Raw genomic sequence first — 13,619 nt, 5'->3', positions numbered from 1 at the left:
TGTTGATCTAGTATAATATGAACTGACTCTAACAGTTTTTTGCTCTCAGCTCCTAAGTATATAATCCTTGAATGCTATTGGTGTAAGAAAGATTATTATTCGTTTTATAATAAAGCTGATACATTAACTGGGCAAACATGAGGACCTGAGTGCACACCCCCATCACCTACTGGAAAGGTTGGCATGGCAGCATGTAATCCTAGCAGAAGGACAGGGGGATTGTCGTTTATTGTCACACATTTACAGGTTCTCCACACAAAGTTCTTCTTGAAGCTTGAACTACCAAATTGTAGCGTTATCAGAAGCTATTTCTTAAATAATTGACTTTCTGCAGTATATTTTGTCACCAGTGGGTAAGAAGTTGACTCTCAGACAGAACCATTGTAAAAGACAGAACAAACTAGCCAGCTATATCTGAGGGTTGGTGGAGACCATTTGAGTGGGGACATCTTTACCTGGCAATCTATGGAAATGAAAGGTGACCACCCTTTAGAATCTGTTGCTTACTTTGAAGGCAAATAAGAACCTCAGATATGTTTTTCTGCACAGATATAATAAATAAATCTTGAAACAGTATACCCTCCAATGGCTCTTAAAACTCAGGCTAGCAGCCTTATAGAGATGCAAAGGTTTGAACTATTTATGCCTAAATTCAGTCCTTTAAAAAAATAAAGCTCACTCCCAATTAATATAAAATCTACATTGACTTTTTAAAAGTAGTTTTGGTATAAAGCCCATGAAGTAAGACTTTTTATAATGCAGCATTTTCCACCTGCCTGCAGAAAGCTAGACAGTGCCTGTGCTTATCCCCTCCCACTCTAATCCCAGCCTACATCACTGTGCCATCAGCAAGAAGGCCAGGAAGAGGCCCTTGGTTTATTTCCTCTATTAGACTGCTTTAAAAATCATTTTAGAAGTGTCACCTGCACATATGTTGTCATAATCCACAACAAAGGATAAATGTAATTTTGTGAGATTTAAAAAATCGGGAAATGTTTTTCAAAAAAAGAAAGGAAGAAACTACTAGCATTGACAAGGCAACATAGACAGGTCACCCGCCAAATCAGTGGTTCTCAACCTGGGGGTCACCTAAGACCATTAGAAAACAGAGATATTTACATTATGATTAATAACTGTGGCAAGATTACAGTTATTAAGTAGCAATGAAAATAATTTTATGGTTGGAGGTTACCACAACAGGAAGAACTGTATTAAAGGGTCACAGCATTAGGACGACTGAGAACCACTGCCCTAGATGAAGAACTGAAGGTCCCACATAGGCTATCTAACCCCAAGTGATCAGTTCTAGACACATGGACCCAATAGATTATATATACATATGTGAATGTGTGTGCATACATACATATATATGCATATACATATGCATAATAGACGAGGTCATGAATTTGGGAAACCACATGGGAAGGGTTGGAAGGGGAGGGCAGAAGTGAGCTAGATGCATTGCTTATATATTAAATTCTCCAAAACAAATGTTAAATGAAAAGAAATGGGGAATTATCTGATTTTCTGGCTTCCCCCACCCACCTTACTTATCCAAGCACAGTTTTTATTATTATTCCAATGTAATTCATTCTAATCACACGTTACACATTTAAGTGTTCTGCATATGTCAACTGTACAAATGTGCTATTTTATGTAACTTCTTGGCTCAACATCTTATAAAAATAAAGTTATATGCTACATGCATATTCTTTACCAGTACTCTTAGTATAGTGCAATACTCCACAAAACAGAAGAACCAAAGTCGATCTAGCCTCTTCTTTACTGCTGGTCATTTATATTGTTTTCAAGTTCAAGTTAAAAGTTTCTCAGAATGCTTTGAACCAAAGCATATTAAGTATTTCAATTTTATTCTATATAGAGTCCTAGAATTACTAGATCATCAGATAAGATTGTCTTTGGGGTTTTACATTCAAAACAAAAATATTTTCCCAAAGCATAGTGTCAATCGTTCAATTAGGGAGGAAACTGAACCTATTTCATAGTAGCTGATTTATTGCAATTAGTGGGAAGCTAACTAGTGGTGGTACCAGGACCCGGTAGAAGGGTGTGACTCCTAGCATCTGCTCTTGTTCCACAGTATCTAACATGCTTGACCACATCAAGATCCCAGACTGATAAACTTGCCTTTGATGTAGGTCTGCGGGAACATGCCACAGGTAAGTTGTCATTCCAAGCTTCAGCCAGTGTGCTCTTGTGTTAAGGACACTTAAGAAAGATGGTGGATATGTTACTCATTTAGAATTCTACACCAGCGTGGTTGAAAAAGAGAATACTGGTAAAAAGAAATCTTTTGAGGATGATTCAAGGGAGCACATGTGAAGTACATGAAAACATGGAGTCTAAGGAGTGAAAGCATGATGCCGGAAGCCTGGATGCTGGAAACCTTTTTAATCGCTTGCCATTACAAACAGTTTGGTTCTTGAGAACTATAGGTACTGCATAACTGCTAAGGAAACAAATAAAAGTGACTTCATCAGGGCTTAATAGTGAAATATGATATCTAAATTAGAGAAGTAGGCCCTTTGTATTCTGCAAACAAGCCATTGCCAGTTAGTTTCCCTAATGTCAGTCAATGACGCCCACCAGCCTCAGTTTTGGAAATCCAGTGTATCTCCCATATATTGATTGTATATTTTTCTATAAATTTATTTAAGTTTTATCTGTAGTATTTTAAGTAAGAACCTATCTCTGTAAGTAGAGAAATGTTTTTTGCCATAAAGTATATAACAATAACAGAAACCATTACCAAATAATTGAGGAAATAATGATAAAGAAGTGTCAGCATACTAGATCTAAACTTAGAACTTTTGTGATAGAATTAGTTCAAAAAGAGTTTTTTCCCCTTAAAGTTCATACTAATAATCCAGTGTCATTTGCCTTCTACAAAGCATCAAATACATTGGAAGTCACTCCCATTTTGTATGTATATATGTATGTGAATAATGTAATGTATATATTGATGATCAGTCAGACATGGTGCATGCCTCTGATCCTGGTACTAGGGAGGCTGAGAAAAGAGAATTATCCATTCAAGGTCAGCCTGGACAATTTAGTAGGTTTATGGCCAGTCTAAGCTACATAGCAAGTCCCTGGTGGCCAAGATGATGGCAGCTCTCTCTGGAGTCTGGAAATGAAGGACAGAGGTCCAGGAAAACTGTCTACAAATATGTAAGAAGTTACATTATCAAGAGCATGTTGTTTTCTTTGGGGCTGTTCTGAAGGCCAACAGTGAAATGAACAGAAGTTGAAATGAGGTATATTCCACTTCAGTGAAAGAAAATGCTTTGTAATATCTGCAATTAACCAGCATAGGAACAGCAGGCCAGGGGATGTAGCATGTTCCCTGTGACTGGAAACATGTAGAGACAATCTGACTATCTGGTCAAGGGCATTGCAAACAGAATTTCTGCTCCAGATAGAGATTGGACTCTTACCAATTAAGAAGTGTGGACAAAAGCAACAGAAACTGATTCTAAAGGATTTAAGCCGAGTAAGGATTTTCTGGAAGGACACTGAATAGGACATTGGAGATTCAAAATTAACCAAGCTGTGGAAAGAGAGGCCAGAGAAGTAAAATCACTTAGCATATTACAGAAATTCTTTTTGGAATATAGTCTTTAACAGTATGGCATTTCCCCCTAACAGGAAGGGAGTTCCAATGTTGCATCTCCAAAGAACAAAAGTCTATGCTGTTGTTCTGAAATGGGGCTAATGTATCAAATAATGGTTCAGATTATATAATTTTGTGATGATCAGAAAACAATATAAATTCCTATCCACCTGCATCTGCTGTTTCCGTGGCCTGAATCATGATGTCCTCTCCCTTTGTATACAGGAAAAGTCAGGGCTGTCTCCGACTGTTGTGACCACTTTTCCCCTAAAGTAAGATCCTGTATGAATTAGACTTGATGTTTCTTTGTATTCAGCTTATGTTTTTTTTCAAGTATAGTTTCCTCTAAAATTCTGTCAATCATTGCTAAAAATCACAAATAGAGTAGAATGTCACACCACAAATGTAAGTTGGCCTCTCTGGATAAGTCAGATGCCAATCTTATAACATGTAATCAGAAGTCATATATAATCCTTCTATTTATAGTAGTGAAACAATGCTATAGTTTCTGAGAGACGGAGAAGAATAGAAAAATAGTGCTTTCTAGTAAAGAGCTCAGAAAATGTATTTAATTTACTATGAGAGCCTCTAATGAAAAGGAGGAAAACAGACTCTGATCCTCCCTCAGAAGTTATTTTCTGAGTCCCTGAAATCGGAATTAGTAAGAACTTTGGTGACAGGAGACCTAGTAGATAATTGAGCTGGTTAAGTCCAAACTGGCTTCTCGGGAGCTGACTTGTGTGGGGATCTGTAGGATAGGGTGGCTGGCTGCGTGCAAATTTAGGGCCTGAAGTAATTTTCTTTTCTTTCACACTTGATCTACTCTGCTCATATTCCCCTTGAGTCATGAGTGCACTGGCTTCCCCCAGTGACATTCAGGGTTTTATGGGATGAAACCTATCATAAGAAGGGTCACACGGGGTGCACTGGAATAGAATCCTAGTTCCTTACCAGGCAAGTCTGTGAATGCTCCTTAGTACAGAAACCTGTGAAGAAGCAGGCTGACCCTTAGCTGGGTTGGATGTCGAGGAGGAAGTGTGAGGAAACAGAAGGGGATGTTTTGACAATAGGTCTAGATTTTTCCCCTACATGCTGATAAATTCTTAGACTTCACAAACTAGATAACCAGTACAACTGAGTTGGTTGCTCAGTTCTTCATACTTTTAAAGTTTTGTTTTGATTCTACTACATTAACATAGATTTAGAATTTAGACTTATAAGGACATGACTTTGCAAGTGCTGTCATGAATTTTGGAGCCAGTGACTGGCACAACCTAGGAGTTCGGGGAACAGCTCCAAGGATAAGACAAGTGGCAGAGAAGTGCCCCTCTCACTTTTGTGTGTGTCTGTTCATGTGCTCTTCATGCTGGATGCTGCCTCATGGCCCACAGAGTTTCCTGGATAGTCTGATCATTTTCACTTCAAATGTAGAGGTTAAATTCTCTTGTGATGCATTTTTAAATGTAGTCAGATACCTACACATAATTTTAGTAGATAAATGGAGCTTTGATGCTTATTAAAAATATCTGCTCCCTACTCTAGATTCCTGCCTCAGGCACCTGTGTTCATCACTCCCATTACTGCTTACTATTGTTTATTAAATATATGTATATTTCATTATTCTTTCAAAAGTCAGGTTTGTTTTGTCTTCTGTGGCTGAATCATGGATTCACTTCCAAGCTTTCCCGCTGGTCCAAAAATGTCCCTAAATTATTATAGGATCAGTCACATTATCTCATCTTCTTAGAAATATCCACCATCACTCAAGGACTTCACCTTGCCTCTTCTAAATTTTGCTTCCTCTTGACTACACTATGGTTTCCTATTTTAGTTTGTTGAACCACACTACACAGTAGCTTTCACAGAAAAGATGCATGCAGGTACCAAATTATCTGAAGGTTTGTCCATCCTGGCTTCATAAGTAATTCATAGTTTAATTCTGTATTGAAAGTATTTTTTCTTGACTTCCTACAGGCTTTTGAGGCTCACTGGCTTCTGAGACTAGCGTGTTCTGATTCCTGATGTTTTGTGTGTGACTGTTTTTCTCTTCTAAAAACACTATTTTTCTCTAATGTTTGAAATACCACAGTGTGTCTTGTGTATTCTTTCTGTTGTTCAGTCTCAAGAGGACACAGTGTAGGGTGGATGCTTAATTATGCAAGGGATTCTGGGGACCTTATCCATTTGCAGATGTTTATTTTCCCAGCTCTGGGAAAGTTTTAGGGATACTGTTTCTTTATTAATACTCCTTATTCTTTCTTGCTTTCTGGGGATTCCTCTAGAATTTTATTGTAATATAGTTATATCATTCTCCTCTTCTCTTTCCTCTTTTTAATTTTTTTATTTTTTATTTAAATTAGAAACAAGCTTGCTTCACATGTCAATCCCAGCTCCCTCTCCCTCCTTTCCTCCCCCACCAGCCTCACCCAGCCTCCACCCAATCCCCATTCTGATCCCCAAGGAGGGTGAGGTCCTCCATGGGAGATCTTCAGAGTCTGTCATTTCAGTCAGGGCAGGGCCTAGGCCCTCCCCCAAGAGTCCAAGATGAGAGAGCATCCCTCATTGTGGGATGGGCACCCAAAGTCCATTTGTATGCCAGGGATAAATACTGATCTACTACCCAAGGCCCCACAGATTGCCCAGGCCTCCTCACTGACACCCACATTCAGGAGGTCTGGATCAGTCCCATGCTGACTTCCCAGCTATCAGTCTTGGGTCCAAGAGCTTCCCCTTGTTCAGGTCAGCTGTTTCTGTGGGTTAAACTTTCAAACCCCTCACATGGCCTCTCCTTCCAACTGCTTCTCTCTCCTATCCTCTCACTGCTTCTCTTTCTAATTCTTTTTTGTTTATAAGATCTCACTATGTCACCCTAGAACTCTATGTAGACCAGGCTGGTCTCAAATTCATCAATCCACCTGCCTCTGCCTCCTGAACACTGAAATTAAAGGTGTGTAACACCATGCTCAAGTCTAAGTCTTCTTCTGCTTCTGCCTCTGCCTCTGCCTCTGCCTCTGCCTCTGAGCCTCTCCCTCTGCCTCTGCCTCTGCCTCTGCCTCTGCCTCTGCCTCTGCCTCTGCCTCTGCCTCTGCCTCTGCCTCTGCCTCTGCCTCTGCCTCTCTCATTCCTTCTAAACTATTTTTCTGTGTTCTTTTTGGAAGACTGTCTGTAATTATTTTGTTTTCCTTCAGAATTAGAGTAATTTTCTTTCTTTCTTAAGGAAACCTTCATGATGCTTTCTGAGTATAATAATTTCTGTTTTAAAAGATTGTTACTTATAAAATTATTTAAAGTTTTTGTTCTCTGCAATCTTGATTTTTCTAGTCCCAGACACACCTCTGTCATGTTTTGTTTGTCTGTTTGTTTCCATATCAATGTTAGAGGCATTCCTCAAATTCCAAGTGACCTTTTTGCCTTTACTCATATTTAAGTCAGGGTCATAAAAGCTGATAGGAAACTGGCTTGTAGCTCGACATCTGTTAATCCTCACTCTGGAGTTATTTTTCAGAGCTCTTAGCATTGAAGAAGGAGAGTCTCAAACTCTGGTAGATTTTACCTTTGGTATATTGGCTTCCCTAAAACACAGTCCTCAAATTTGAGGAGTGGTAAGGCTCTCTCAGCTTTGCAGGTGGTCATCTAGAAGCTGAGGGATAGCATCAAATGGAGAGAAGTTGGGGTATTTCTAATCACCCATAAACTGTAGCTATCTGTTCTCAGCAGGACGCCACTCTCTTATTTGGCAGCATCTTAGAGTATTTCCAAGTCCAGACCCTTGGTGGTTTGCGACCAAGACCAATTCTGCTGCAGCCTGGGGGAGGAAGAGGCATCTGCTTGTGTGGGATGGGGAGGGGATCTGGGGCTTAAATGTCCTTAAAACCTTTTAGCCATTCTTCCTGTTTACAACCCATCTTTACCTCCAGCCCAAGCACTTTCCTGCTGGAATCTATTCATAGCAGGGTGTACTTTTAAGTCAGGGGCTTCTTTTCCTTTGTGTTAGTTAAAATTCTGATCTTCTAGCTTCTACATACACCACCAAAACATACTTTGAAATCTATTCCTAAAAGAAAGATGTAAAAGGGAGTGTGAATAAAATCATGTCCTATATCTATTAAAATATTCAGCCTTCTGTACATACTGACCTCCAATGATCTTTCCCAAATTGTGCCTTTTCTGTCTTCATGGAAAATGAAACTATAGTCAAGAGTGTATACTACACAACAGGTCTGGTTGTAGGTAAATAGAAATAGAAACAAAGAGAGTTGGGAAGAGGGGAGAGAGAGGTAAGTCATCAGGAAGGAATATGAGGCAGAATTAGGATCACTGCTTTCTCGGACAAAGAGACTAACTCATGCAGCCCTCATGTAGGAGAAGCCTGTTGGTGGACCATACATCCTGCTTCCAAACAGAGATCTGAAGGAGAGAAAGTACGGATTGGAGATGACCTTATCCTCGTCAGTGTGTCCTCTGAAAGATACCTTGTAAGTACCTCCTGACAGGAGCATCTTTTGTTTTCAGAGCACCCCCTTTAGTGTTAGGTAGCCAAGGGAAACCTAGCCACAGCAGGCTAAGTAGAACAAGATGTCTCTCCCCCATGAGGCAATCATAGTGCCTAGAATTTAGCTGTTAGCTTTCTTTCAGATTAGTGTGTTGTATTGAGAAAATGTTGCTAAGATGAGTTAAGTCACATTTACTATGAATTTATCACATTATTTGACTCTTGTCAAATGGAATACAAGACAGCAAAAACAATACAGGAAATCCCAGTGTTGGTGCCCCATACCTTTAATCCCAGCACTCAGGAGGCAGAGGCAGGCAGATCTCTGTGAGCTCGAGGCGAGAAATGTCTACAGAGTGAGTTCTAAGACAAGCTCCAAAACTACAGAGAAACCCTGTCTCTAAACAGAATGAAAGAGAGGAAGAAAGAAAGAAAGAAAGAAAGAAAGAAAGAAAGAAAGAAAGAAAGAAAGAAAGAAAGGAAGGAAAGAAACAGGAAAATAAGCTTTTGATGGAGAAAGAAAAAACATAAGATGTTAGTGCAGAGGCTGACAGATGCATACGAGGTCTTTAATCTGAGTATAGGTACCAAGCAAGCTCCGCTCAGGGTGGGGATGCCTGAAGATAGAGTAATGCCAAAGTGTTAAATTTCTCAGCAGTTTCCCACAGGGCCAATCCTGCCAGCTGATTTCTCCTAGCTTTCTCCAAATGTTGAAGTAATTTTTTTCCTATTTGTGGGCATTCTTATCCTATAAAAAAAAAGACATGTTATAAGCATGTAGAATCAGGGATGCAGCTGAAGTGACAGGTTAACTTCTTCCCGGTGTATAGTGCCAGATATAAAGCTCCCTCACTATTGAGTAAAGAAGCTCCTACTCGGGCTATGCAGAAAGAAGCAAAGAATGCTGAAGCCATGTAATATAATCCTTGAGGTAGTAGTCGGCAGCTCTGACAGGCCCGGACTAGTGGTTTAAAGGGGATTTCTCTCTTCTCCCACTGCAGCATCTCTCGATATCAAATGGTAGCATCCAAGTGGATGCCTCCTTTATGCAAACACTCTGGAATGTACATCCTACGTGTTCGGGAAGTAGCATCGAAGAAGGTAGGCCTTTGTAATGCAGTCAGTCCTGAGCCCGACATTCCCTCTGGGCTGTGTATGTCAACATTTTCTGCTATTTTCCAGCATCCACACACAGTTTTATTTCTCCTACTTTCTTTATCTGATGTCAGTATAAATTATTTTCTATTCTGACTCCCCATGGGTGTCATTAACCTTGTTTTTAATTCTTCAGTGCCCATAGTTAGATTATCACTCCAAGCATGCAGGACATATACCTTCCCTCTCTCACCAAGTTTTCACTTTTATTCATGGTTACTATTGGTAAATAAATGGTCCCAAAACTTCCATCTTGGAAGAGATCACTTGCCAGAAAGATAATATGGCTTATCCCCCACCTCATGCCATGCCTCTCCCCAAAGTAGGAAAGAACTTCCTTTATAAATAAACATATAATTGGTCTTTGATATTTACTTATCTTTGTGGAGCACCCTTAAAATAATAAATGAAATTTTTCTCAGCATTAAATTCTTTCTGTGGAAATAAGCTCATCTAACTTTGTTTTCATACACTATTTCTTGGAGACAGGCAAAGTCAATGCGCTTTACAGGTTATGTAATAAACGCGTTGTTCTTACCTCACTCATAGATAGGTAGACCACAGCTGAGCAGAAAAATGAAATGCCAATGACCCAAGGGTTATTGAATTCCACTCTAACACCTTACAGAAAGATCTGAATTTTTAAAAATAGTCTTATCACAGGCTTTAACCCTAGTTTTCTTCCTGAGCATCCTGGCTTCAAACTGGGAAAGCCCCTTCTGTGCTGTGATGTATGAACATGGGAAGAAATGAGAGTTGTTAAGGTGATAGCCCAGTTTCAGAAGGCACCACAGTTTTGCTAAATAATTGGGAAATGCAAACCCTAAGTTTCCTGGTAGGATATGAGATGTCTTTACAAATTAGGCATTTATTGGGGATCTAGATTAGTGATAGAACATTTGTCCAGCATTGCCAAGGCTTTCTCTCTCTCTCTCTCTCTCTCTCTCTCTCTCTCTCTCTCTCTCTCTCTCTCTCTCTCTCTCTCTCTCTGTCTCTCCCTCGTGTGTGTGTATGTGTGTGTCCCTCCCCCCTCACACACATGTAAGCACATACATACAAACATCAATAGACCTCTTTGAATCTACTCAGTCTTTCCCTGTTATCAGGAACCTAGATTCCCTGTCTTAAACTCTTCTCTAAAAAGTTTCAACCCCATCTCTATTTTAAATGTTTCATCTTCAGCCACAAAAATAAAATTATCTCAGTCACAACAGAGAGCTTGAGGAGATTAATTAAGGAGTGTTTGCAAATAATGTCAAATGATTCTCACAGAAGTGTTGAGTGCCCTTGTGTGTATGAAATGGGAAGAGCTCATCGGCTCAGTCACAGGGCTGGGTGGAGAATGATCTTTTAGTATCCACAGGAGAGAAACCCACCCTGCTGTCATGGACCTTAGTGGCCCTCCTCTCAATGCCTTCTTCCTGACTGTGACCCATACAAACACACACACACACACACACACACACACACACGAGAGAGAGAGAGAGAGAGAGAGAGAGAGAGAGAGAGAGAGAGAGAGAGAGAGAGAGAGTTTTGGCACTGGCATTTGGCAGTCTTCTCAGATGAGAATATTGATTTAAAAAACCCACAAACTATTCATGAAGGACTCTTAACGGACATAGTCTTGCCACCAAGAGAGAATAAAGAGTTTAATCAAGGGTTTGAAGGAATTCCCTTCACTGTGCCATGAATTATTCAAATGCAAAAAATTCAACTGTACATATTAGTATAATTAACTATTGGAAAAATACTTGTGAATATTTAAGGGGAGTTTAAGATAATCTTTCCTTGCCTGCATAAAAAGAGAAATAAATTAAGAAAAATCAGACCGTCGCTGTGCAATATGCTCTAAGAACATCAATTTTCCTCTCTAGCAGGATTTACCAGTTACTGTCTCAATCCAGCATCCACAATAGTTTGAGACAACCCCTTCATGTGATCTAATTATGTAATTTAAAAAGGAAAACTCTGAATGCAGACATGGAGCATATTAAGTCTGTATGTCTCCTGAGAACAGAGTAGCCTAGAGATTTTTTAATTCAGAAGAATAACAAATCCAATTTCTTTGTGAAAACTAGCTCAGCCAGGCCTGTCTCTCCTAGTATGCTCCTTGAATTAATGTTTGGAATTCATTTGATGACCAGTGGGTCATCATGCCCTTGAAAAACATTGTTTCTTTTTAGTGTCTGGACTTAATGACTGTTGAGGTTCATTTTGGCTGAAATCTAAGAGCTTGTTGATAGCAGTTAGTGTATATGTCCATTTCAGACATGCTGGAGTAGTTCTGCCTCCCACTTTTTACTATAGATGCGTCATCAAGTTTGATCTGTATTTGTTAACTACATTTGAAAACTACCTTCTTCTAAAGCAGCTCTATTATTGCTTTTTCCTTAACAGCTCTTAAAAAGAGATCATCACCCCATTCCAGGTCATTTCTATCCCATGACCATAATTTGATTTGGATTTTGCCACAAATTATATACACTAAGATTGTAAGAACTTCTCTGGTAATTTTGATATTGATTTATTAGCTTCTTGAGAAACTGGAAAAACCTGCTCTTTCTAACAATAATTTTCCTTTTGTTTTTTAGGGATAACAGTTGACACCCTGGTTTTACCTTTCACTTGGTGTTTTAGCTTTACTTACTTATTTCTGAAACACTACTTAACTGCCAGGGTTAAAATTCTTTTCTGCCTGAGGCCTAAATTCATGGACTCTACACTTTTCCAAATGCTGTTTGCTAGAACCAGCCATGAATTTACCCTCATTGAACACAGTGTTCTCTTTAAGTTTTCTCTCAGCTTATGGTGGATTTCCATTCTTTCATAGGATACCTACTTGGTGGGCATGTAGTCCGCCTTTTCCATGGTCATGATGAGTGTTTGACAATACCATCTACAGACCAGAATGATTCTCAACACAGGTAAGCCACTATCCTCATTTTATCTCTGGGCTGTAGCTAATCTCCATTGACTTATATTGAAGAGTTTGCATTATTATATAACCACAGATAAGTTGTGTAGGTATTTCTCAGTTGGACTGACCATCTAGCCACAAGCTCCAGTTTGTAAAATAGGAATCACAAGACAGTAGTGTTTGCTCACAAAACTGATATGTTTATATTCAATCTAAACAAACAGTGCTCCAAGATGTTTCCCAAGCCTTCCATTGTCTTTGACTGCTCCTGAGTCTGAAGTACCCCTTTGGTGAGGGAAGTCAGTCATTTTGGGAGACTGTGTGCTTGTACAAATTATTGATGCTCCTTGAAAGACAACATATCTCTGTTCCTCCCACTTTGTGTACTAAGTAATTACATGGAGTTAGTTGGTTTCATTTTTCTTGTTACTAACTCATTAGGAGAAACTAGGCATCAGTTTCCAACAGAAGATAGTCTTAGCAGGGAGCAGTACCAAGGGCTATAGCTAGAGGTAGTGTTAATGTGTATTATCTTTAGTCCAATAGCTGATTGTTTAATGGGCTCCTGTTAAAGATTCGAAATTTATGACTCAGCCCTGTTGTGTCTAGAAGACACTGTTTTCTTGAAATTATCCAGCACCTCTGGCTCTTACTATCTTAATGCCTCCTCTTCTGTGTAGGTAGTTGAACCTTGAGGGAAATGGGTTTGATAAAGATCTGGTTGGTGGATCTCTTTGTTATTTGATTTACTGCAAGAAGATTCTCTGATGAGGGTTGAGCAATGCTATGCCATTAGGAGTCATTTTATTGCTATGTTCCTTTAGCATAATAATCAATATGCTAATAGTAATAAGGGATATTATGCAGGTTTTTATGTGCCTGTATGCTTTTTGCTGTTTTTTCTCTTACTGATTTTCTTTAGTTTTTCTGTTTTGATTTTCAGTTTTTGTTTTGTTATTGCTTTTCCTGTATGCTTATTTTTAGAGAGAGAAACAGAGAAGAGAGAGAGAGAGAGAGAGAGAGAGAGAGAGAGAGAGAGAGAGAGCATGAAGATGGATAGGTAGGAAAGTGGGGAGGACCTGATGGGGAGTTAGAGTAGGAGAAACAGTATCATATATATTATGTGAATTTTTTTCAATAAAAATTTTTAAAAGATTCAAAATTATGAAATGAAAGATATTAACATACATAGTAAATATATGCTTAAGATTTATTTCTATTTTGCTTATCCTCAAAGGAGAGTACATAAAGTGTTCTACCTTGTGACTGTAGAAGTTTCATATATTAAATAAAAATCAAACTGCTCATCAAAATTCAGCTTGATTTTGACAGTAATTAGTCTGATCTGGTAACAGCAGTTTCTTATCTTTTCATCATGCATATAAGATCCTTTCAAACTACATTAATTTTACTTCATTGGT

The 13,619-nt window shown here is 39.0% G+C and overlaps 1 protein-coding gene across 4 annotated transcripts in view; it reads left to right on the top strand.

Annotated features, from left to right (window-relative positions):
- The window catches only part of Ryr3 (ryanodine receptor 3), a 527,473-nt gene that overhangs the window by 205,475 nt on the left and 308,379 nt on the right, over positions 1-13,619 (top strand). For all 4 annotated transcript variants that reach the window (XR_005877312.1, XM_040746007.1, XM_040746008.1 and 1 more), the window contains exons 5-8: positions 2,102-2,180; positions 7,997-8,109; positions 9,128-9,227; positions 12,112-12,205. Coding sequence is in view for 3 of the 4 variants with exons in the window: in XM_040746007.1 (XP_040601941.1) it covers positions 2,102-2,180; positions 7,997-8,109; positions 9,128-9,227; positions 12,112-12,205 (386 nt within the window). In the remaining variant the exon portion in view is untranslated. The remainder of the gene's footprint in view (positions 1-2,101; positions 2,181-7,996; positions 8,110-9,127; positions 9,228-12,111; positions 12,206-13,619) is intronic.

Source organism: Mesocricetus auratus, unplaced genomic scaffold, assembly GCF_017639785.1.
Source record: "Mesocricetus auratus isolate SY011 unplaced genomic scaffold, BCM_Maur_2.0 Super-Scaffold_100004, whole genome shotgun sequence".
Lineage (NCBI taxonomy): Eukaryota > Metazoa > Chordata > Mammalia > Rodentia > Cricetidae > Mesocricetus > Mesocricetus auratus.
The sequence above is the reverse complement of the archived record's forward strand: the minus strand, read 5'-3'. Positions and strand labels throughout refer to the sequence as shown.